Here is a 23022-nt window from a genome sequence, read left to right on the forward strand (position 1 = left end):
TGTGCATAGGCTGATTCCTCCTGAGTTTGATGGCTTGCATGCGCACATCCCCTGCCAACCTGTGCTGTGAATAGACACAGTACGAGCTTTGCAATGATTTTGGCTGAAGGCAGCTGATTGGCTGTGGCCAATCACAGAGTACTGTGTTTACAAAAACACAGAACTCTGTGTACAGGGACTAGCGATCTGGCTGCTTCTTCTCCCCTGTAAAGCAGGGAGAAAAAAAACAGCCACATATGCATGTAGCGATTGTACGTACAAATATGGACGCGAACATCCATTTTGCTAAAGATCCTCCATCTTGTGTCATTCTCACTCCAAATCAGCCCCTCCCTTTCTGTTGAATGGCAGGTGGCCTGGTGTGTGCTGAGTTCAGGAGTGCATCGGGCAAAGCTGGATACACTTCATGGTTGTAAACCCAATTAGCTGATGCCATGGTGTCTGTCCGACTCTTGCTCTGAGCTGCTCGTAAAGCTATAAACCCGCCAGTCACTGGACTTGAAAGCATACCGGAATAGCAGTAAAACATACATCTCAGCAGTAAATAGCAGTAAAACATTGGAAACCACTTTCTCATACACTCATAACTTCTCGCAGGAAATTCATACAATAAAACAAAATATATATTCAGATTGGTCAGTTTAATGCGAGTCACCTGATACCTTACATCCCTAGAATACGTCTACCCGAGAGCAGAAAGCAATATCTCCTTAACCGTCCCAAGCCGATATGTCATATCTGGTGACTGGACATTCAGATTATCATTCTGCATATTATCCTACCAGTGGATAGGATCAGGGGCGGACTGACCATTTGGAAACTCGGGCACTGCCCGAGGGCCCGGGGTCAGTAGGGGGCCCCATGAGATGCTCCTGGTACCTTTTTCATAGGCTTTTTTGAGTTTGGGCAAGGACACAGGGGCCCCATGATCCCCTATTGCCCGGGGGCCCCATGAGTTGTCAGTACGCCCCTGGATAGGATTCTACATGTACCTATGGAAGGTTATTGACCATGGTATAACTTGGGAAGGATTTTGGTCCTAGCCAGGGCTCTGCCCCAACCCCCTTGCCATATGAGGCGATTGGTCCTTGGTTTCAGAGACACCCCCCTGCTGGGACCCTACAAAAAGCTGTCATGCCTGGAGAGAGGAAAGATGAGAGATTTTCCCTTTTTAACATCAGGAACCAACTTGGAAGATGGTACCCTTTTGTTCAGGACACTTGATCTGCTTAACCAAGGACTTCAGCAAGTATTCTACCTCTCTAAACTTCTTTCTGTTATTTCTCTGCTGTGTTATTGCTCTCTGTATTTATATATATATATATATATATATATATATATATATATATATATTGGCTACATCTTTTTCTGTAAATATTTTTATTGCACCATTTTGACCTTTTTAGTAATAAATCCTATTTTCTGAAAAGTGTTGAACTGTTTCTAAAGCTCTTTAATGCAAACTAAGAATCCCTGTCTCTGAAGAGCGCTACTGTGTGTTTTAAACTACTGCATACATCTGCCTGCGGTGACAGTGTGTATACACACGCTTATTCAAACATCATAGTGTTACTGCTAAGATTTGAGAGTTTCCTCCTCTGTACAAAAAAAGGTGGTGGCATTGTGAAGGGTTAATTGCGTTATTAATCTGACCCAGTAACAATCGCTCTCAGGCTGCGGCACATAGATTGTGGTCCAGTGAGCTGAGCGTGACATTGTTACGCAATGGTTCTAGAATGGCTAGTCCTTCGGTCACAAGTCGGTGAGAAGGGCTGGGAGTCTGACGCCGTGACCGTCAAAGTGCACATGAGTAATGTTTTATGTATTTATATATTTTTTAGTTAAGACAATTGATTTTTCTGCCTCCAATCTGTAGGGTCCTGAGGAAGCTAACAAGCGAAATGCGTCGACCTTTGGAGGATATAATGCTATAGAGAACATTGCGGATACATTTGGGCTGGTTAGCCATGTATTGTTTTAAAACAAGTCCAGTTTATGTTGTATTCAATAAAATATTTTATAACTAAAATATGTGAGTTTGTCCTATACTGTACCAGTAAAGTCCCATGATGTTCCCCTAGGCTATGGGTATTTTTCTAATGCACACTACTTAAAAATTTGAACCCATGTATGGACACACCAAGATTTCTGTAGACTGGCCATGGATGGTGTATGACAGTGTTCCTCTGTGATATTTGGAATGACTGCCATACACCTGACCCCAGCGACCTTTCCTCCTAAATTTGGTGAATATTTTTTTCTAAGCAGACGCATTGGAAGAATCAGAACAAGTTCTGTTAGAGACAACCACTGGCCACACTAAAAGCTGGAGATATCCAAATAGGATCCTGAAGAGTCAGAGGGGCCATTGAAGATTAGACATGTGACGGTCATTTCATTCTGAATCGAAATTTGGACAAAATTCTTGTTATTCAGAGATTTGGCTGTATCAGATGTATGATTAAATGAATTAAAAAAAAACAACTAATTTCATCTGAAATTTGAATCAAATTCGAATCAAATTTGATTTGAATTAAAAATTGAAATACATTGAATTCAAAATATAAACATATTGCTGACTATTGCTGATTTCCTTTAAATACTGTGTGTATTAGTGTTCGAATATAGCCATATTCTGAACTTCGAAAAGAATAGAATAAAACAGAATAGAATAGAATATGCTAGTATGTGTATGTATGAATGCAGGTTATGGACCTTAGACTGTATGCCCCTTGAGGGTTAGGGACTGATGTGAATGTACAATATATATGTAAAGCTCTGAGTAAATTGACGGTGCTATATAAGTACCTCAAAAATAATAAATAAATGAAAGAATAAAAATAGAATTGAATAGAAAATAAAGGAATAGAAAACATAAGTACAGAAAAAAAAAATAGTAAAAGAGTATAGAATGAATAAAAGAATAGAAAAGAATAGAATAGAAAAAAATTAATAGAATTAATAGGACACTGACAGGTGGCAATGCTGGGGCTACAAAGATCATCAGGGTAATCCAGCTCTCGATTACCGGCTCTCCTCTCCCCTTCTCTCCTCTGTCAGCGTGACAGCTCGTGAGGAGAGAAATGCCATTTCCCTGTTTACATGTGATCAGCTGTGATTGGACACAGCCGATCACATGACCGAACCGACATCTTCGGCTCTTTCCGTGATCGGTGATCCGCTGTGTCTGAGGGACACCGCGAACCGCCAATCGCCGCGCGCTCCCTGAGCCGCGCATGCACGGTGAGAATGGGAGGACGTCCTATGATGTCCTCCCAGAATAAGAGAACCACCTTGTGTCCCTCATATTACTATATGGCAGGTGGGAGGCGGTTAAATGAAAGCGAAAACGAATTTTGTTACAAATGGGACAAATCTCAGTTTGTAACATAATGAATCCATCCAAAACAAAACACATTTTTTTCGTTGTGCACATGCCTGATGAAAATTTATTGGGCCATTGTCTGTAGTTTCCCTCCCCACTCACCTGTCCCTTCAATGTCACCATGCCATGTCTCCATCGGCCTGTGCTCAGCGAGGCGACTTTAACCCAACTGTTGACGTGGACATTGAGCATCCAAACATGCCGGCTATCTATATGACCACCTGGAATGTAACGTGATAAACAACATTCAAACCAATTGTTGCTTTTTGTATGACTGGTAGCAAGTTTGTTTTCCTTTGAAATCAATAGAAATGCATTAAAAGGTCATCGCATTAATGAGCACTGATATGTATTTATTTATTTCAGGTACTTACTGTATATAGCGCCGTCAATTTATGCAGTGCTTTCACATCAGTCCCTAACCCTCAAGGGGTGTACAATCTAAGGTCCCTAACTCACATTCATAAATAATTTACTACTGCTAGCAGCAGAAGGATTAAAAATAGTTATATATAAACACAGTTATTTCAAATGTTGATGAGATCCACATTAATGCAGGCCATAGATGTTTCGCCGCAAAAAAAATCGGCCGATCTTTCGGCCACAAAAAATATCGGCCGATTTTCGCACCGTTAATGGGTTAATTGGTCGGCCGTTTTTCTGGATTTTGTCAGATTTTTTTGATCTGTAAAGTTTGAAAAAAATCAGCTGATTTTGCCGATCGGCCGATTTTCGCAGCAATGATGGGGAAATCGGCCGATCTTTTTACCGATAAAAAATCTGCACATGAGCCATGACCTGCAAGAAAAAGAAGAAGAAGAAGAAAAGAAGAAGAGAAAGAAGAAGAAGAGAAAGAAGAAGAAGAGATAGAAGAAGAAGAGAAAGAAGAGAAAGAAGAAGAAGAAGAAGAAGAGAAAGAAGAAGAAGAGAAAGAAGAAGAAGAGATAGAAGAAGAAGAGAAAGAAGAGAAAGAAGAAGAAGAAGAAGAGAAAGAAGAAGAAGAGAAAGAAGAAGAAGAAAAAGAAGAGGAAGAAGAAGAGAAAGAAGAAGAAGAAGAGGAGAAGAGAAAGAAGAAGAAGAGGAAGAAAAAGAAGAAGAGAAAGAAGAGGAAGAGGAAGAAGAAGAGGAGAAAGAAGAATTCCAGTCCGCTATTATATTTGACATGAAAAAGTATGGCGGTTGCAACACTGTATCTATTTGTATCCGAAAAAACCATCCATATCCGAAATGGATACAAATAGATACAATGTTGCAACCGCATTACTTTTTCATGTCAAATATAATAGCGGAGCTCTCTGCAGGGACAGAAGTAATTAAATGTCGGCTGTAGATGGGAAGAAAATCAGCCGATTTTTTTTACTGTTGGTTGTAACGTCGGCCTATTGAACGACCGATTTTTGTTTTTTTTTGTTACAAAAACGGCCGTTTTTTTCCCCATCTATGGCCTGCATTAGTCCCAGCACAGACAAAGGAGGAAGGGCGGAGAGATGAGAGAGCCTCAAGGTGGCCAGATTTTAAACCTGAGAACCACGAGGCAGGAACAAGGATAAGAGGACACGTGGACCTACCAGAGGAGGATGACCTGGGAAACCCCAATATTGTGGCCTACACCTTGCTCTGCCCTCTGCAGAACCTTGGAGACCTCACAGGGAACCTCATCTGCCCTCTTTCAGCCAGAGAGTGACCCTTCATCTTCACCATCTTCCATCCAAGCCTGTAGGGTCAGCCATCAGAGGACTGACCGTTTTTCTAGGATTTCCTATGGATGTCTGTGTGGTGAGCAGCCTGTTAGCCATGCTCTTGTGTGTCGACCATTGCTTTCATGTGTTTTCCTCTACTGCCTATGGTAGAACAATGGCCCAGAATTGATATTATCCAGAAATATTTAAACAGAATAAAGGTGAATAAAGCACCTGGAGAGGATGGCATACACCCACGGGTCCTTAACCACTTCCTGTCCGGCCGTAGTATATAAACGGCCTCCCCGCCCCCTGCTTGTATGCGCTCTCTGGGAGCACGCAGCACCTTGATCCGGTGCCCGCTGTGTCCTCCGGACACAGTGGAACACCGATCGTCATATGGGACCTTTGTGCGAGGTCCTGATCATGTGATCACTGATTGGCCAATCAGTGATCACATGCAGAGTAGTATGCAAGATGTCACTTCTGATATCATTGCTTACTACGTGTGAAATCTGTGAATGATCACAGAGGTCACATGGTACAAGGCTATTCACAACAGCCTTGCACCATGTGACAAGCTGTGACCAATCACAGCTCACACAGTATTTCTCAATGGCTGCAGGAATGCAACTAGGAAGGAGAAGGAGAAATTATTGCTTTTACAGCCTTTATGGGTATAAAAGCAATCAGTGTAACAAAAAAAAAAAATCTTCATCACCCCCCACAAGTAGTACAGTGTCACCATGGTGACACTGTACTGCTAGGGTGACAGTATGTAAAAAAAAACATAAATTATAATATAAAATAATTAAATAAAAATGTAAAAATATTTTTTTTTAAATTATAATTTTTGGTTATAAACTAATTTGGGTTATTTTTTTTTTACTAAAAAGATAACTGAATAAATTTTGGCCAAGATTTATGATGACATATTATTAATTTGCAAAATTCTGTAACAAAAACACTTTTTTTCAAAATTTTTGGACGTTTTCATTTATATAGCAAAAAAAAAAAACTCCCAGTGGTGAATAAATACCACCAAAATAAAGTTGTATCTGTCTCAAAAAAATGCTAAAACAATCATATGGGTACAGTGTTGCATGACCGTGCAATTGTCATTCAAAGTGTGATAGCGCTGAAAGCTGAAAATTGGCCTGGACAGGAAGGGGGTAAAGAATTGAGCTCTGTCATTTTAAAGCCATTGTTTCTAATTTTTAGGGACTCTTTAATGATTGGCATAGTACCACTGGATTGGCATAAGGCCAATGTGGTGCCTATTTTTAAAAAGGGATTAAAGTCTTTACCAAGTAACTTGGACAGAGAGGTGGTGGTGGACGTGGTATACTTAGACAGAGGGGTGGCGGTGGACGTGATATACTTGGACAGAGGGGTGGCGGTGGACGTGGTATACTTGGACAGAGAGGTGGTGGTGGACATGGTATACTTGGACAGAGAGGTGGTGGTGGACATGGTATACTTGGATAGAGAGGTGGTGGTGGATGGGGTATACTTGGACAGAAGGGTGGTGGTGGACGTGGCATACTTGGACAGAGGGGTGGTGGTAGATGTCGTATACTTGGACAGAGGGGTGGCGGTGGACGTGGTATATTTGGACAGAGGGGTGGTGGTGGATGTGGTAGACTTGGACAGAGGGGTGGTGGTAGATGTGGTATACTTGGACAGAGGGGTGGGGGTGGACGTGGTATACTTGGACAGAGAGGTGGTGGTGGACGTGGTATACTTGGATAGAGAGGTGGTGGTGGATGTGGTAGACTTGGACAGAGGGGTGGTGGTGCATGTGGTATACTTGGAAAGAGGGGGGGTGGTGGATGTGGTATACTTGGACAGAGGGGTGGTGGTGGACGTGGTATACTTGGATAGAGAGGTGGTGATAGAGGTGGTATACTTGGACAGAGGGGTGAGGGTGGACGTGGTATACTTGGATAGAGAGGTGGTGGTGGACGTGGTATACTTGGATAGAGAGGTGGTGGTGGACATGGTATACTTGGATAGAGAGGTGGTGGTGGACATGGTATACTTGGATAGAGAGGTGGTGATAGAGGTGGTATACTTGGACAAAGGGGTGGTGGTGGATGTGGTAGACTTGGACAGAGAGGATGTGGTGGATGTGGTATACTTGGATAGAGAGGTGGTGGTGGACTTGATATACTTGGACAGAGGGGTGGTGGTGGATGTGGTATACTTGGACAGAGGGGTGGCAGTGGATGTGGTATACTTGGACAGAGGGGTGGTGGTGATTATATCAAGATGCTTATGATTTTTAAATGCCCGCATCTTGTCTCCATGGTGGTGTTGGGTGACAGAATCACGGGATGATTCTGGAACGTTTACTTTGAAATTGTTATATAATTTTCACACTGAAAGGGTTTCACGTATCTTTTCTCTTTGGGACATTTTTTCACTGGATCATATAGTTACATTATTTAGAATATTTTTTTTATTCATTTAATTTATTTCATATATTAACTTATTTGTAATTAAAACAACCTTCCTTTTTTGAAGGTTGACCACTCCACTGTACAAAGCTCCACATTAAAGGACCAACAAGTGCTATTTGCAAATGAGCCCATGTGTGTTCACTCATACCTGAGATATAAATGTTATTCTTCAACACGCAGGTGGCCATCTCAGATTTGATGTATCCTGGGAGTCCAGAGAGCCCCATCCCCTGTCCCGTCTTAGGGTCATAGCTGTCAATGTATGGTAACTTTAAGGCCCCTCTCTTGTCACAGCCACCAATGGCAACAATCATTTCAGATAAATCCATAAATCTGGAAGGATATAGTATACCTAATAAAACATCTGATCACAAATAACTTTTAAAATTACCTTTTCACCAATTTTTTACAGAAATTTCTGCAATGAAGTTCATAGCTTAAAGAATGAGGTTATGTATAATACAGGTCATTCATATATATTATTTTATGAATGGGCTAGTATGTACATAAGACCAATAATATGAGGCTATGTAAATTGTCAAAAACACAAAAAAATAAACATATCTCTTGTTCATCGTGAGTACTATTTAAACAAAAACACACAGATACCTAAAAATAGAATGCAAAAATTAATTTTTGATTTCTTTCCCTAGATTTTTTTTACATGTTGTTGCTTTATCTATTGACTAGACATGAGCAAAATTAAGAGCTAGCCTATATCCCATAATTTAAATTTTAGAAAAAATTTACCATTCTGGCTAAATGCAATGGAGTAAAGGTTGGGAGGGTAACATTTAAATAGTGAAGTTTCTGAAGGTTACAAAAGCTGCTTTCAACTAACCTTGAGCCAAAAAAAAAAATCTATCATCAGCCCTATTATTTTAGCTTTTTTCAGAAAAAAAGACAGTGAAAAAACAATTAGAGCAACAATACACAAACAAATAGATTTAAAAAAATACAAAATGAAAAAAAAAGCTATCATACATACAAAGAAAGTACCAATGCCCAAATCATTAAAATAAAAAGTAAATCAGAGAATGTGCATTTTTTTTTTACACCAGTGAAAATTTTTAATTTAACCCCTTCACGCCTAAGGGTAAAACAAATGTAAATGCCTAAGCACAATTCTGCAACGTTGACATGTGTTAGTAAAACCGTACACATCATCACAATTACTTTGTACATCCAGGTGGATTATAGCTTGATTTTTTCAGGAGAAATTCGGCCTTTATTTGGTGGTAAATTGTAATGGATAGCTCCTGATTTTTTTGTATTATCAAAGGAAAACTGGCCCAAAATAGTAAAAAAAAAATCTTTTTTTTTATTTAGCTGTGTGTTTCTTGTTACTACCATAACCTACCACCAAAGAACAACCCAAAATAAATTCTCCAGCTCTTTACGATCGCAGCGATACCATATATGTGTATGTTATTTGTTGTTTGTACCCGTAGTACAGCCCAGAAACAATAGTGCGCATTTTGTTTTTGTCTTTTTTTTTTTACCTAAAACACACTGACACTGACACTGACATTGACACTGAGACCAATTTTTTTAAAAATCCTGACCTTTGACATTGACCTTGACCCTGACCTTGACCCAAACACTAACCCTGGCACTGAACTAGATCAAACCTTGATCTAGGTATTTTTCTTTAGTTTTTATTTTATTTTTTAATATTTATTTAATTATCTTTTTTTTTTTACAAACATTTTTTTTTATCTCTATGCCAGGAGTTAGAGATATACAATGTATCTCTCTTCTCCATTCATAGAGAGAGAAAAAAGCAAGGGGGCCGGGCTGTACAGTGACTGATCACTGTGATAGCCAATCAGAGGCTATCACAGCGATCATGTGACCCGGAATCGGGAGTCCCGGGTCCTGATCGTTAGAACCGGAACCCGGGGCTCTCAGTGACACCGCGGTCTTTGTGCTGGGAGCACGCTGAGCGGTGCACTCCCAGCACAAAGACAAGTACGCAAATATGCGGCCCCATGGAAAAAAGCCCAGTTCCATGAGGCCACATATTTGTCTGACGTCGGCATCAAGGAGTTAAAGAATAACTAAAGACAAAACTTGGCAAAATTAAAAAGGGATTAGAAAAACTATCAGTTTTTATTGCTGTCTGTGTCCCCATTAGGGAGATCCCCCCTCTCTATTTCTCCTGTTTGCCATCATCATTCAAAATGAAAGTAAAAGAAACTCCAAAATGTTGGGTTATATAGTTAGTCTGACTGAAAAAAGACAAAAGTCCATCCAGTTCAACCATTAAAAAAAAAGGTTATAATCCTATACCCACAGTTGATCCAGAGGAAGGCAAAAAAACCCAGCAAAGCATGATCCAATTTGCTCCTGCAGGGAAAGAAATTCCTTCCTGATCTTCCGAGAGGAAATCGGATATTCCCTGGATCATCTTTACCAAAAGACTTCTGGGTTGTCCCCAGAAAAGTAATAGAAGGGAAGTCTTTCAATGGGGGCATTAGTTCTGGTGACCCGGGGGTCCCCTAGGGATTCCCTTAAATTGCAGGGATTTCCTCTCACTTCCTGTCTTGGCTATGGGACAGGAAGTGAAGGGATATCTCCCCAATGGAACACAGATGGCAAAACTTTACTTTAATAGTAAAATTAATTTCACCAAAATCAATCTGCTCATCCGTACTAATGACATAACCTATAGCCAAAATAAGTAAATATATTATTACCTCCTTGGCCTCATCCTAATTGAGTTGCCAGTGTCACCAAGAATATGGTACAGCTGAGCTTCATATAATAAAGGGACACACTCTGGGGAATCTTGGATGACCTTGTCCATTTCCACCTTCTCCAGAAAATAAGCAGGGTCCAGCATGGGCAATCTGACATGTTCCAAAAGATCCTTTAGCACCTTTTCCCCTCTCGTTTCATTTTTCTTGTACCATCTCAAGACAGCTTCAAAGACCACCTCCTCCTTGGGCACCACCAAGTCATCGCTAGATAGGTACTCGATCAGTTCCTCTTTACTTAAGTCCAAAAATTCCTCTTGTATGGAAACTTCTGTAAACCTTTCCAACATCATCTTACTGGTTTTATCAGACAAAGAAGGAATGGATAATGTGTCTGCAATCTTCTTTATCCCTACACAGTTCAAAGGATCTAGTTGACTTTCAAGAAATTTCACGCACAGGTTTCGTAAACTGCTGATGTCCAGGAAATCTGACATCCAGAGGATCTCCTGAACATTTTCTTCTTGAATCGTAATTCTTCCTTCGTACATGAAGTCCAAAACTAGAGCCATGTATGACGCTGAAACCTCAGGAAGGCAGACCATGCCAAGATGGCTTTCTTTGAGATTGCTGGTGAACATGGCCTTAAAATATGTACTTTTGGTGGACAAAACCACTCGGTGGCAGGGAAACTGCTGACCTTCTACTTGTAGCATTAGATCGGTGAATAACCCATTCTTCCTGGAGATGTTTAAACTCTCTAGAATTTCTGTAGCATAACATGACCCAACACAGGGATTAGAATCTCCATGTGTTATGTTTTCTCTTATGGGACTTTGAAGACAAAAGCTCAGTTCTTTTTTCATCCTGTAAAACAACAAATCACAATGAATATATACTGTAAATGATAGAAAATAAATGGACCTTTATCTGATAATGTTGCATTTTACGTACTTTTGATAAAAATACACTAGTATTGTCCTATTAGTTATTTTAAAGTAAGTTTAAATTAAGATATATTTATTAAAGTGATTTTAGAGGTTAATTTTTTTTATGGAAAATAACAAACATGTCTATACTTACATAGTGTGTGCAGTGGATTTGCAGCCTGGATCCTCCTCTTCTCGAGTCTCTCACAGGCTCTCTTGGCTCCTCCTGTCTTCCAGGTGCCCCCACAGCAAGCAGCTTGGTATGGGGGCACCCTTCACACATGGAGCCACGGATTCCCCCCCTCCTCATTGGTTCACTGGCTGTGATTGACAACCAAGGAGGAGGCAGAGACCTGGGACAGCTGAGGCTGTCATTCACATTGCTTGGGTAAGTATTGAAGGGGCTGGGGGCACTGCGGCACACAGAAGGTTTTTTACCTTCATACATAGAATGCATGAAGGTAAAAAACCTTCAGCCTTTCCAACCACTTTAATGCTAAATGTAAAGCAAAATTTAAAGATTTTTGAGCAGGAAGGGTATTTTTTTGCAGAATGTAAGAGGTGTCGAGATGAATCAAAGTATATGGAAACTCTCAGCTTGTAAAACAAGACATTCTGTTTAAAATAGAAATGAACGGCAATACATTTGTGTGTACATATGAAAAAAAAGCATTATAAACATTTTTTCCCTTTTTTATAAGTGATCACATTACCTCTGTTCTCAGTGGCATAAGAGCTGGGGAAGGAGGAACAGCAGCTCACTAATCTTCCCAGTGAATGGCTGTGCTGGGGGGGGGGGGGCGGAATGTGTCAGCAGAAGTCTGATCATTGGAGGAGAGCAGCCTGAATTCCCAGTATAGCTAGAGAACTGACCAAGCTGTGCTCTCCTGCTTAGTGTGGTCAGTTTTTAATAGGAAAGCAAAGGGAATGCTGGGTACACCAGGTGTTTCACAGAAAGGAAGCAATATCAGGAATATGAAATGTTGGGTTTACATATTCTTTAACTCCTATGCTCATGTGCAGGAGTCATGTCTGCCCAGCAAGGACATTCAAGTTGGTCGAAGATCCCAAATCTGGAAGAAGCCAGTGAGAGCTCGCAAACATTGCCTTACTGGGGCATAAGAAAAGAAATGAAAATGTAAATTAAAAAAATTCCCAACATACTGTTTTGATTTTTTTACATTTTGACAAAAACTGGGTTTTTTTTAATTTTTATTAAATTTTGACATAAACAGTACATGCATAGTTTCTCAGGGTCAGGATAATATTACCAGTCCACATATAAGACCATAAGAACAATATAGAGAGAGATTTGTAACCCTGAGATTGGTTTAGGACACCTTTTCCATATAATGGATGTGAATTTTGTGCAATTTTGCTGATCAGGATAAATCAGGGATCAATCACTTTCAGCAAGGGGAGTATCCATGTGAGTCCTTTAATTCTTTAACTATTGAAGAATTGTTGGTTTGCATTCTTTGTACAATGGCCATTACGCTTCATCTGCATTTAATATGTGTGATACAGAATGATCTGCCAGTTTGTTGCTTGCTACAAAAATCTCTATATATAAGGTATTATTAGGTTCATTTTGAATCCAAGCTGAAAGCTTTGAAAATTGTGAGTCATGATGCAGCCAATCAATATTTTCCATTAGACTGATTGTGTTAAACAGATGCTGTGGCTTTGATGCCCGTCTATGATGCTACCATCATGTTTCTTGTACAAGATATGGCAAACAAGGCTCTCTTTTTCAATTTTGTCCTGCCAAAATATATATATATTTTTTTTACCATCTTAAAAAAAAAATAAAAAGATATATTTATTTGTATTTTTTTTTTTACCTGACCAGTTTTTGTTTTCTTGTTTGTGTAAAAAAAAAGTTTGAATTGTATTCTGTGATTTGTTCCACATCCAATAAATTTAACCACGTCCAACATACTGGGGGGGGGGGTACAACTGGGGGAACCAATGGTGGAGAAGGATTTGGGAGTTCTGGTAGATCACAAGTAGAGATGAGCGAATTATTCAAAAATTCGATTCGGCTGATTCGCCGAATTTGCGGGAGAAATTCGATTCGATGCGAATTTATTTGCCGCGAATTTAACTTATTAAAAGGGTTTCTAGGCTTCAGAGAGCCTTTATATTAGTGCAGAACACTGTACCTTTAATTTAAATGCCCTTGGAGTCTGCTGGGGAAGAGAAATAATACTGTCAGTCAGTATGACATGCAGATGAGTGCTGTCGATCTTAGAATCACCGCGCACTTCACTCATTTGGGCAGTCACGGGGCACGACGAAGAAGAAGAAGAAGAAGAAGAATGAAAAGAAGAATGAAAAGAAGAAGAAGAAGAATGAAAAGAAGAATGAAAAGAAGAAGAAGAATGAAAAGAAGAAGAAGAAGAATGAAAAGAAGAATGAGAAGAAGAATGAAAAGAAGAATGAGAAGAATGAAAAGAAGAAGAAGAAGAATGAAAAGAAGAATGAGAAGAAGAATGAAAAGAAGAATGAGAAGAATGAAAAGAAGAATGAAAAGAAGAAGAATGAAAAGAAGAAGAAGAAGAATGAAAAGAAGAAGAAGAAGAATGAAAATAAGAATGAAAAGAAGAAGAAGAAGAATGAAAAGAAGAAGAAGAAGAATGAAAAGAAGAATGAAAAGAAGAAGAAGAAGAATGATAAGAATAAGAAGAAGAAGAATGAAAAGAAGAAGAAGAAGAATGAAAAGAAGAATGAAAAGAAGAAGAAGAAGAATGAAAAGAAGAAGAAGAAGAATGAAAAGAAGAATGAAAAGAAGAATGAAAAGAAGAATGAGAAGAATGAAAAGAAGAATGAAAAGAGAAGAAGAAGAATGAAAAGAAGAATGAGAAGAAGAATGAAAAGAAGAATGAAAAGAAGAATGAGAAGAATGAAAAGAAGAATGAAAAGAAGAAGAAGAAGATTGAAATGAAGAAGAAGAAGAATGAAAAGAAGAATGAAAAGAAGAAGAAGAAGAATGAAAAGAAGAAGAAGAAGAATGAAAAGAAGAATGAAAAGAAGAAGAAGAAGAATGAAAAGAAGAAGAATGAAAAGAAGAATGAAAAGAAGAAGAAGAAGAATGAAAAGAAGAAGAATGAAAAGAAGAATGAAAAGAAGAAGAAGAAGAATGAAAAGAAGAAGAATGAAAAGAAGAAGAAGAATGAAAAGAAGAAGAAGAAGAATGAAAAGAAGAAGAAGGAGAATGAAAAGAAGAATGAAAAGAAGAAGAAGAAGAATGAAAAGAAGAAGTAGAAGAATGAAAAGAAGAAGAATGAAAAGAAGAAGAAGAAGAATGAAAAGAAGAAGAAGAAGAATGAAAAGAAGAATGAAAAGAAGAAGAAGAAGAATGAAAAGAAGAAGTAGAAGAATGAAAAGAAGAATGAAAAGAAGAAGAAGAAGAATGAAAAGAAGAAGAAGAAGAATGAAAAGAAGAATGAAAAGAAGAAGAAGAAGAATGAAAAGAAGAAGAAGAAGAATGAAAAGAAGAAGAAGAATGAAAAGAAGAAGAAGAAGAAGAATGAAAAGAAGAATGAAAAGAAGAAGAAGAAGAATGAAAAGAAGAAGAAGAATGAAAAGAAGAAGAAGAAGAATGAAAAGAAGAATGAAAAGAAGAATGAGAAGAATGAAAAGAAGAATGAAAAGAAGAAGAGAAGGAATGAAAAGAAGAATGAGAAGAAGAATGAAAAGAAGAATGAGAAGAATGAAAAGAAGAATGAAAAGAAGAAGAAGAAGATTGAAATGAAGAAGAAGAAGAATGAAAAGAAGAATGAAAAGAAGAAGAAGAATGAAAAGAAGAAGAAGAAGAATGAAAAGAAGAATGAAAAGAAGAAGAAGAAGAATGAAAAGAAGTAGAAGAATGAAAAGAAGAATGAAAAGAAGAAGAAGAAGAATGAAAAGAAGAAGAATGAAAAGAAGAATGAAAAGAAGAAGAAGAATGAAAAGAAGAAGAAGAAGAATGAAAAGAAGAATGAAAAGAAGAAGAAGAATGAAAAGAAGAAGAAGCAGAATGAAAAGAAGAAGAAGGAGAATGAAAAGAAGAATGAAAAGAAGAAGAAGAAGAATGAAAAGAAGAGTAGAAGAATGAAAAGAAGAAGAATGAAAAGAAGAAGAAGAAGAATGAAAAGAAGAAGAAGAAGAATGAAAAGAAGAATGAAAAGAAGAGGAAGAAGAATGAAAAGAAGAAGTAGAAGAATGAAAAGAAGAAGAAGAAGAATGAAAAGAAGAAGAAGAAGAATGAAAAGAAGAATGAAAAGAAGAAGAAGAAGAATGAAAAGAAGAAGAAGAATGAAAAGAAGAAGAAGAATGAAAAGAAGAAGAAGAAGAAGAATGAAAAGAAGAAGAATGAAAAGAAGAATGAAAAGAAGAAGAAGAAGAATGAAAAGAAGAAGAATGAAAAGAAGAATGAAAAGAAGAAGAAGAAGAATGAAAAGAAGAAGAAGAAGAATGAAAAGAAGAATGAAAAGAAGAAGAAGAAGAAGAAGAAGAAGAAGAATTAAAAGAAGAATGAAAAGAAGAAGTATTCCAGTACAGCAAAAAGTGTATCTGCAGAGAGCTCCGCTATTTCTGACAGTTCTCTGACAGTTCCTTCACATTTACAGCGGTTGAAACATTGTATCTATTTATTTGCGAATAAAAAGATCTGTATCCTAAATGGAAACAAATAGATACAATGTTTCAACCGCTGTAAATGAACTGTCAGAACTGTCAGAAATAGCGGAGCTCTCTGCAGTGACACTTTTGCCGGCTGATCGGGAAAAATTTGATTCGTGCACCCGAAGTTTGCTAAAATTCGGATTCGATGCAAATCGAATTTTTCCTGATATTCGAAACGAATTCCACTTCGCCAGGTTCGATTCGCTCATCTCTAATCACAAGCTTAATAATGGCATGCAATGCCAAGCTGCGGTTTCTAAAGCGAGCAAATTCCTCTCTTGTATTAAAAGAGGTGTAGACTCCAGAGAGAGATATCATATTACCCCGGTACAAATCATTAGTAAAACCTCATCTGGAATATGCAGTTCAGTTTTGGGCACCAATTCACAAAAAGAACATTGGGGAACTGGAGAAAGTACAGAGAAGGGCAACCAAACTGATAAGAGGCATGGAGGAGATCAGCTATGAGGAAAGATTAGAGGAACTGAATTTATTCTCTCTTGAGAAGAGGAGATTAAGGGGGGATATGATCTCCATGTATAATACATAAGGGGGGATATGATCTCCATGTATAATACATAAGGGGGGCTATGATCACCATGTATAATACATAAGGGGGGATATGATCACCATGTATAATACATAAGGGGGCTATGATCACCATGTATAATACATAAGGGGGGATATGATCTCCATGTATAATACATAAGGGGGGATATGATCTCCATGTATGATTACATAAGGGGGGATATGATCTCCGTGTATGAATACATCAGTGGTTCATATAGTGAACTCGGTGTAGAGCTATTCACCCTGAGGTCATCACAGAGGACAAGGAGGCACTCTTTACGTCTGGAGGAAAAGAAATGTAATCTCCAAACATGGAAAGGTGTCTTCACAGTAAGAGCTGTGAAAATGTGGAATAGACTCCCTCAAGAGTTGGTCCTGGCCAGCTCAGTGGATTGTTTTAAAAAAGTCCTGGATTCTTTCTTAGATACACAGAATATAACTGGATATAATATTTATAGGTAAAGTGGATCCAGGGAATATCCGATTGCCTCTCGGGGAATCAGAAAGGAATTTTTTGTCCCTGCAGGAGCAAATTGGATCATGCTTTGCTGGGGTTTTTTTTGCATTCCTCTGGATCAACTGTGGCTATAGGATTTTTTTTTATTATTATTTAAATATTTATTGATTTTCAAATAGATACAAACATACTCTTTTAAAAACATTGACATATTTTCAATTCATTTATCGTATCACCTTTTCTACCCCACCCCCACCCTCTCATCTGCATCCCGCCCCCCCCCCCCACCCCCTCCGCTCTGCATTTTCCTATTCCTTTCTGGAGATCCACATCCTTCATAGAGAAGAGAAAAGTGTAACAATATTGTTTTATATTATATTATCCCCCATACATTCTATATTTAACTTTGACTTTTTATTTTTTTTTTAAATCCTCCCATTTGTTCCATCCTAAATAATAACTCTCCATCTTATCCTCATTCATATGGTATAGTTCCTCCATCCTACATATTTGATCCACCCTATCAACCCAGTCCTCTATTTTCGGCACCTTCTGTCTCCGCCAAAACTTGGGTATCAAGCCCTTTTTCGGCTTTTAAATAATACAATACACCAGATTGCTTATACTTTTTGACTGAGAGCTTGGTACTATGGAAAAGGCAAGTCTCTGCATCTAATATTATATCAACCTCTGTCATTTTCCGAATCAAATTTACTATTTTCTCCCAGCACTCCTGTATTCTAGGACACTCCCGCCATATATGATACATAGTGCTTCTACCTCCACATCCCCGCCAACACAAAGGTGAATTATCTCCACTCAATCTGTGTGCCACACTCGGTGTGATTTACCATCTTGCCATACATTTATAGTTCATTTCTACCTCCCGCATATTTTTATTTTCGTGAATTAATCTATACGTTTTACTCTGTTTTTCTACATCTTTTATAACACCAATATCCCTTTTCCATTTTTCTATATATGGTGGCCTTATATCTGTGTTTATTTCAGTGAGAATCCTATATATTTTAGAAGTTCCGTGTTTCCCATCCCCCCATGTATCTAATAACCGCTCAAAGGGGTTCCAGTCCTTTCTTGTTCTTAAGGGTTTTGGAAGCTTCCCTACAAAGTGTTTCAGTTGAAAATAACGCCACTCATCCATTCTCGTAAAAACTTCTCACTTTTTCTTTTCCAAATCCTTAAATGAACCCATTCCCTCCCCCACCATTATATCCCTCAATTGTGCATCCTCCTTCTTAATCCACTTACCTGTGATGCCTTCTTTACCCGGGAGAAAAAACTCTGTGGACCCTAAGGGCATTAACAGTGAATTAGATTGCCATCCCTTCTGTCTGAGCAATACACCCCAAACTCTTAAAACATTTATGTGTACCAACTTGTGCTCTCTGCTAATCCTCGATATTGTGTGGGCACCAGGGGCACACTGACCATTGGGGAACTCGGGCACTGCCCGAGGGCCCGGGGTCAGTAGGGGGCCCCATGAGATGCCCCTGGTACCTTTCATAGGCTTTTTTTTGGTGTGATTTGAGTGTGGCGAGGACACAGGGGCCCCATGATCCCCTATTGCCCGGGGGCCCCATGAGTTGTCAGTCCGCCCCTGGTGGGCACCCATATGATCCTACTTAAATTAGTTTTACTTAATACATTTTCAATTTTAACCCAGCTTTTCCCTTTTGCGTTATGCGTCCAGTAAAAAATTCTCGCCAATATTACCGAGTTATAGTATCTTTTAACCACTTGCCACCCTGCCACTGTAGAAATACGGCGGCAGGGCGGCACGGGCAGGCAAAACCACGTTTTAAAATGTGTGTTTTGTAAACAGGAAGGGGGCGTGCGCGAGGCGCACCGCTGCCCTTCCTGTCCTGCCGATCACAGCCGCGGATGTCCTTACCGGCTATCTCCCAGCGATCGGCAGCAATCAGTGACAGAGAGCACAGCTGCAGTAGCTGTGCTGTCTGTCACTTCCCTGACAGCTCCAGGACAGGGTGATCGGGACAGAAGAGATTCTCTCTCCCGATTAGCCGTGTCCCCTGCAGTACACACCCCCGCCCCCTAGTAAAACACTCCCCTCACACAGAAAACCCTTCCCTGCAAAATAAACATAACCCCTTCCTCCCCAGTGCCATTAGTACAGTGTCAGTGTTTTTTTTTTTTTGCACTGATCACTGTATTGGTGTCACTGGTGATGTCAGTGACCCTAAGTCAGTACCCCCCAATGTCAGAATGTCCGCCGCAGTCCTTCAGTCCCGCCATAAGTCGCTGATCACCGCCATAAGTCGCTGATCGCCGCCATTATTAGTATAAAAAAAAACTAAAAATTCCAGTATCTTTCCCGCCATTTGTAAACGCTATAACTTTCACATAAACCAATTCATTTACACGTATTGGGGTTTTTTTTTAGCAAAGACATGTCGCACAATGCATTTTGGCAGAAATTTATGACTAAATTTGATTTTTACATTTTTTTTTACTGGACATGTTTTATAGCAAAAAGTCCAAAATATTGTTTTTTTTTCCTCAAAATTGTCAGCCTTTATTTTATAGCACAAAAAATAAAAAATGCACAGGCGATCAAATACCACCGAAAGAAAGCTCAATTTGTGGGGAAAAAAAGGATGTAAATTTAATTTATGTACCGTATTGCATGACCGCGCAATTGTCCGTTACACTAGCGCAGCGCTGTATAGCAAAAAAATGGCGTAAATTGCAGTATCTATACCATAGTTTGTAGACGCTATAACTTTCACACAAAGCAATCAATATACACTTATTGGGATTTTTTTACCAAAATCATGTAGCAGAATACATTTTGGCCTAAATTTATAACCAACTTTGAGTTTACTATATATTTTTTATATCTGAAAGTAAAAAATATTGTTTTTCTTCAAAATTTTTGGCCTTTTTTTGTTTATAGCGTGAAAAATAAAAAGCGCACAGGTGATCAAATACCACCGAAAGAAAGCTCTATTTGTGTGAAAAAAAGGACGTAAATTTTGTTTGGGTGCAGCATTGCATGACCGCGCAATTATCAGTTGAATTAGTGCAGCGCCGAGTAGCATAAAGAGGCCTGGTCAGGAAGGGGGGCAAATCCTCTGGAGGTCAAGTGGTTTTAATTATTTTAAAATATGCTTCTGGGAGTTTAATTGGTATCATTTGAAATTTATATAAGATTTTTGGAACAATCACCATTTTTATTAGATTTATAGGACCTATCCACGATGGCGTTCCCCCTCCTAGTTTCCTTAGTTCGTCCTTAATCTCATTTAACAATGGAATATAGTTTGATTTATAAGTTTTTGGAGGAGGCAGTTAATTTTATTCCTAGATATTTTAATTCTTTTTCTCTCCAAATGAAGGGAAATTCCTCTTGTATCTTATTTTTCTCTCTATTTGGAAGGTTTATATTTAAGATCTCTCTTTTTGTTGGGTTAATTTTTAAGTTTGATATCTCCCCGTACTCTTTCAGTGATTTCATTAAGTTTGGTAAAGTTATCCTAGGGTTCCCCACATAGAACAACATATCATCCGCATAACCTGCCACCTTATGCTCTGTGTCTCCTATCCATATTCCCTTTATATCCACATTATTCCTTAGTGTAGACAATAGAGATTCTAATGACAGAACATATATGGCTATAGGATTATAACTTTTTTTTTTAACCATTAGCCGCCCGGCCTATAGCCATTTGGCGGCATCAGAAGCGCTGTACCTTTCCGGGTGCACGCCATTTGGCGTGCTCCCGCACATGTGCAGTTCGCGCAGTTGCAGAGCCGCGCAGCGGCGCGATCTGTCACCGGCCGTGTACCTCGGACACGGGCGATGACAGATCTGAGTACCGACTCCAGTTGCCGGTACCATGTGACCTGCTGTGACCAATCACAGCAGGTCACATGACAGTTGTATACAATGGATGGCTTCATTCATGCCATCCATTGTATACTAGTGCCTAGCTGTGAATGGTCACAGCAGGTCACATGCACATGTCATGTGATTAGCTGTGTCCAAATCACAGCTAAGCACAAAAAAAAAAAAAAAAAAAAAAACCCTGAATGAATCGATGTCATTCAGGTAAATGCTTGCTTATAGCAAAGTAATTCTTTGCTATAAGCAAATTGTGTAAAGAAAAAAAAAAAAATACTGATCACTTCCCCAAAGTAGTACAATGTTACTATGGTAACGTTGTACTACTTTGGTCATAGTAAAATATGAAAAAAAAATCTTTAATAAAATAAAAGAAAAATTTAATAAAAAATTAAAAATAATAAAAAAATTAAAAAATATATATATATTTTTTTTTTTCATACTGTCACCAGTCAGTGTCCCTGTTCACTGCCATGCCAGTTATATGATGACGCTGTACTGCACTGGTGACAGTATGTAAAAAAAAAAATAGTGAAAATAATTTTTTTAATTTTTTCATTTTCCGAAAAATTATGACAAAAAAATACAACTTCAAAAAACTCGCCATTCCTCTTATGAAGTACGTCCGACTGTCTACTCTGCAAAAAGGGGTCATTTGGGGGATATCTGTACTAGTCTGACATTCTTGAACCTCAAGAAATTAGATTGGCTGTCAATACTTCAGGATTGATCAATTTTCAGATATATCCCATAGTTTGTGAACTCTATAACTTTCCTACAAACTAAATAATACTTCCTAATTTGGGTTATTTTCACCAAAAACATGTAGCAGAATACATCTCGGCCTAAATTTATGAAGAACAATTATTTATTTGTAAACTTTTATAACAGAAACAAAGAAAAACGTGTTTTTTTTTCAAAATTTTTGGTCTTTTTTTGTTAATTTAGCAAAAAATAAAAACCCCAGTGGTGATTAAATACCACCAAAAGAAAGCTCTAGTTGTGTGAAGAAAATTATAAAATTTTTGCACAATGTTGTATGACCGCGCAATTGTCATTCAAACTGTGAGAGCGCTGAAACGTGAAAAATGGCCTGGGCAGGAAGGTGTAAAATTGCCCGGTATTGAAATGGTTAATGGTTGAACTGGATGGACTTTTGTCTTTTTTCAGCCAGACTAACTATGTAACTGTAGGTCCTGCGCAGTGGACAAAAAATTGGTTATATACACAGCGGGCTGCTGCTAGCAATATCCGCAAGGGTGTGGGTGAGAATGTGTTAATTAAATTGCTGTGCTGCTGCTTGGGGATCTAGTGGTGCATAAATGGTGCTGCACCGCACTCCCCTCTGCAATGTGTCATCACAATAATATAATTATTAATAATATAATATAATAAACCGTGATTAAAAGCTGAATGCACCTCCCTCTGACAGGAGCTCAATAAACCCCTGTGTTATGGAAGATAAGTAAAATACCTGAAAATTGCATTTAGTGTGAAATAGCAATAATAAATGCGATATCTCAATGATGCTATCACCATATAAAAGTATTATAAACCAAACACAAATGAATGAAATAGTGCTGTGACTGCAATTAATATGACCCCTATGACATATACTGGTTTCTCAGTGAACAAATTAAAAGAAGTGCAACCATAAACACAATAATAAAGTCCCGGTGTTAACCACTTCCAGTCCGGACACTTTTACCCCCTTCCTGACCAGGGCAATTTTCAGCTTTCAGCGCTATCACACTTTGAATGACAATTGCGCGGTCATGCAACACTGTACCCATATGAATTTTTTTACCATTTTTTGAAACAGATAAAACTTTAGTTTGGTGGTATTTATTCACCGCTGGGATTTTTATTTTTTTTGCTATGTAAATGAAAATGTCCAAAAATTTTGAAAAAAAAGTGTTTTTCTTACAAAATTAAAAATTTTGCAAATAAATAATATTTCATCATAAATCTTGGCCGAAATGTATTCCGTTATCTTTTTAGTAGAAACAAAATAAGCCAAATTAGTCTATAACCAAAAATTATAATTTTTAAACATTTTTATTTATTTTTTTATATTATTATTTATTTAATTTTATTTTTTTTTTACATGGTGACACTACTAATTTTGGGGGATGATGATTTTTTTTTTTTTTTACACTGATTGCTTTTACACCCATATAGGATGTAAAAGCAATCATTTCTCTTTCTCTCTGTCTGCATTCTTGCAGCCATTGAGAACTACTGAGTGAGCTGTGATTGGTCACAGCTTGTCACATGGTACAAGGCTGTT

At 38.3% G+C, this 23022-nt stretch overlaps 1 protein-coding gene across 1 annotated transcript in view; it reads right to left on the minus strand.

Moving 5' to 3' along the window:
- The window catches only part of LOC149461620 (kelch-like protein 35), a 40876-nt gene that overhangs the window by 12187 nt on the left and 5667 nt on the right, over positions 1-23022 (minus strand). The window contains exons 2-4 of the mRNA XM_089677997.1: positions 10226-11092; positions 7675-7859; positions 3488-3606 (exon numbers count right to left, since the gene is read on the minus strand). Coding sequence (XP_089534123.1) covers positions 3488-3606; positions 7675-7859; positions 10226-11091 — 1170 coding nt within the window. The 5' untranslated portion in view covers position 11092. The remainder of the gene's footprint in view (positions 1-3487; positions 3607-7674; positions 7860-10225; positions 11093-23022) is intronic.

Source organism: Staurois parvus, unplaced genomic scaffold (genome assembly GCF_062004578.1).
Source record: "Staurois parvus isolate SC_StPar_1 unplaced genomic scaffold, SC_StPar_1.0 ptg000196l, whole genome shotgun sequence".
NCBI classification, from domain to species: domain Eukaryota; kingdom Metazoa; phylum Chordata; class Amphibia; order Anura; family Ranidae; genus Staurois; species Staurois parvus.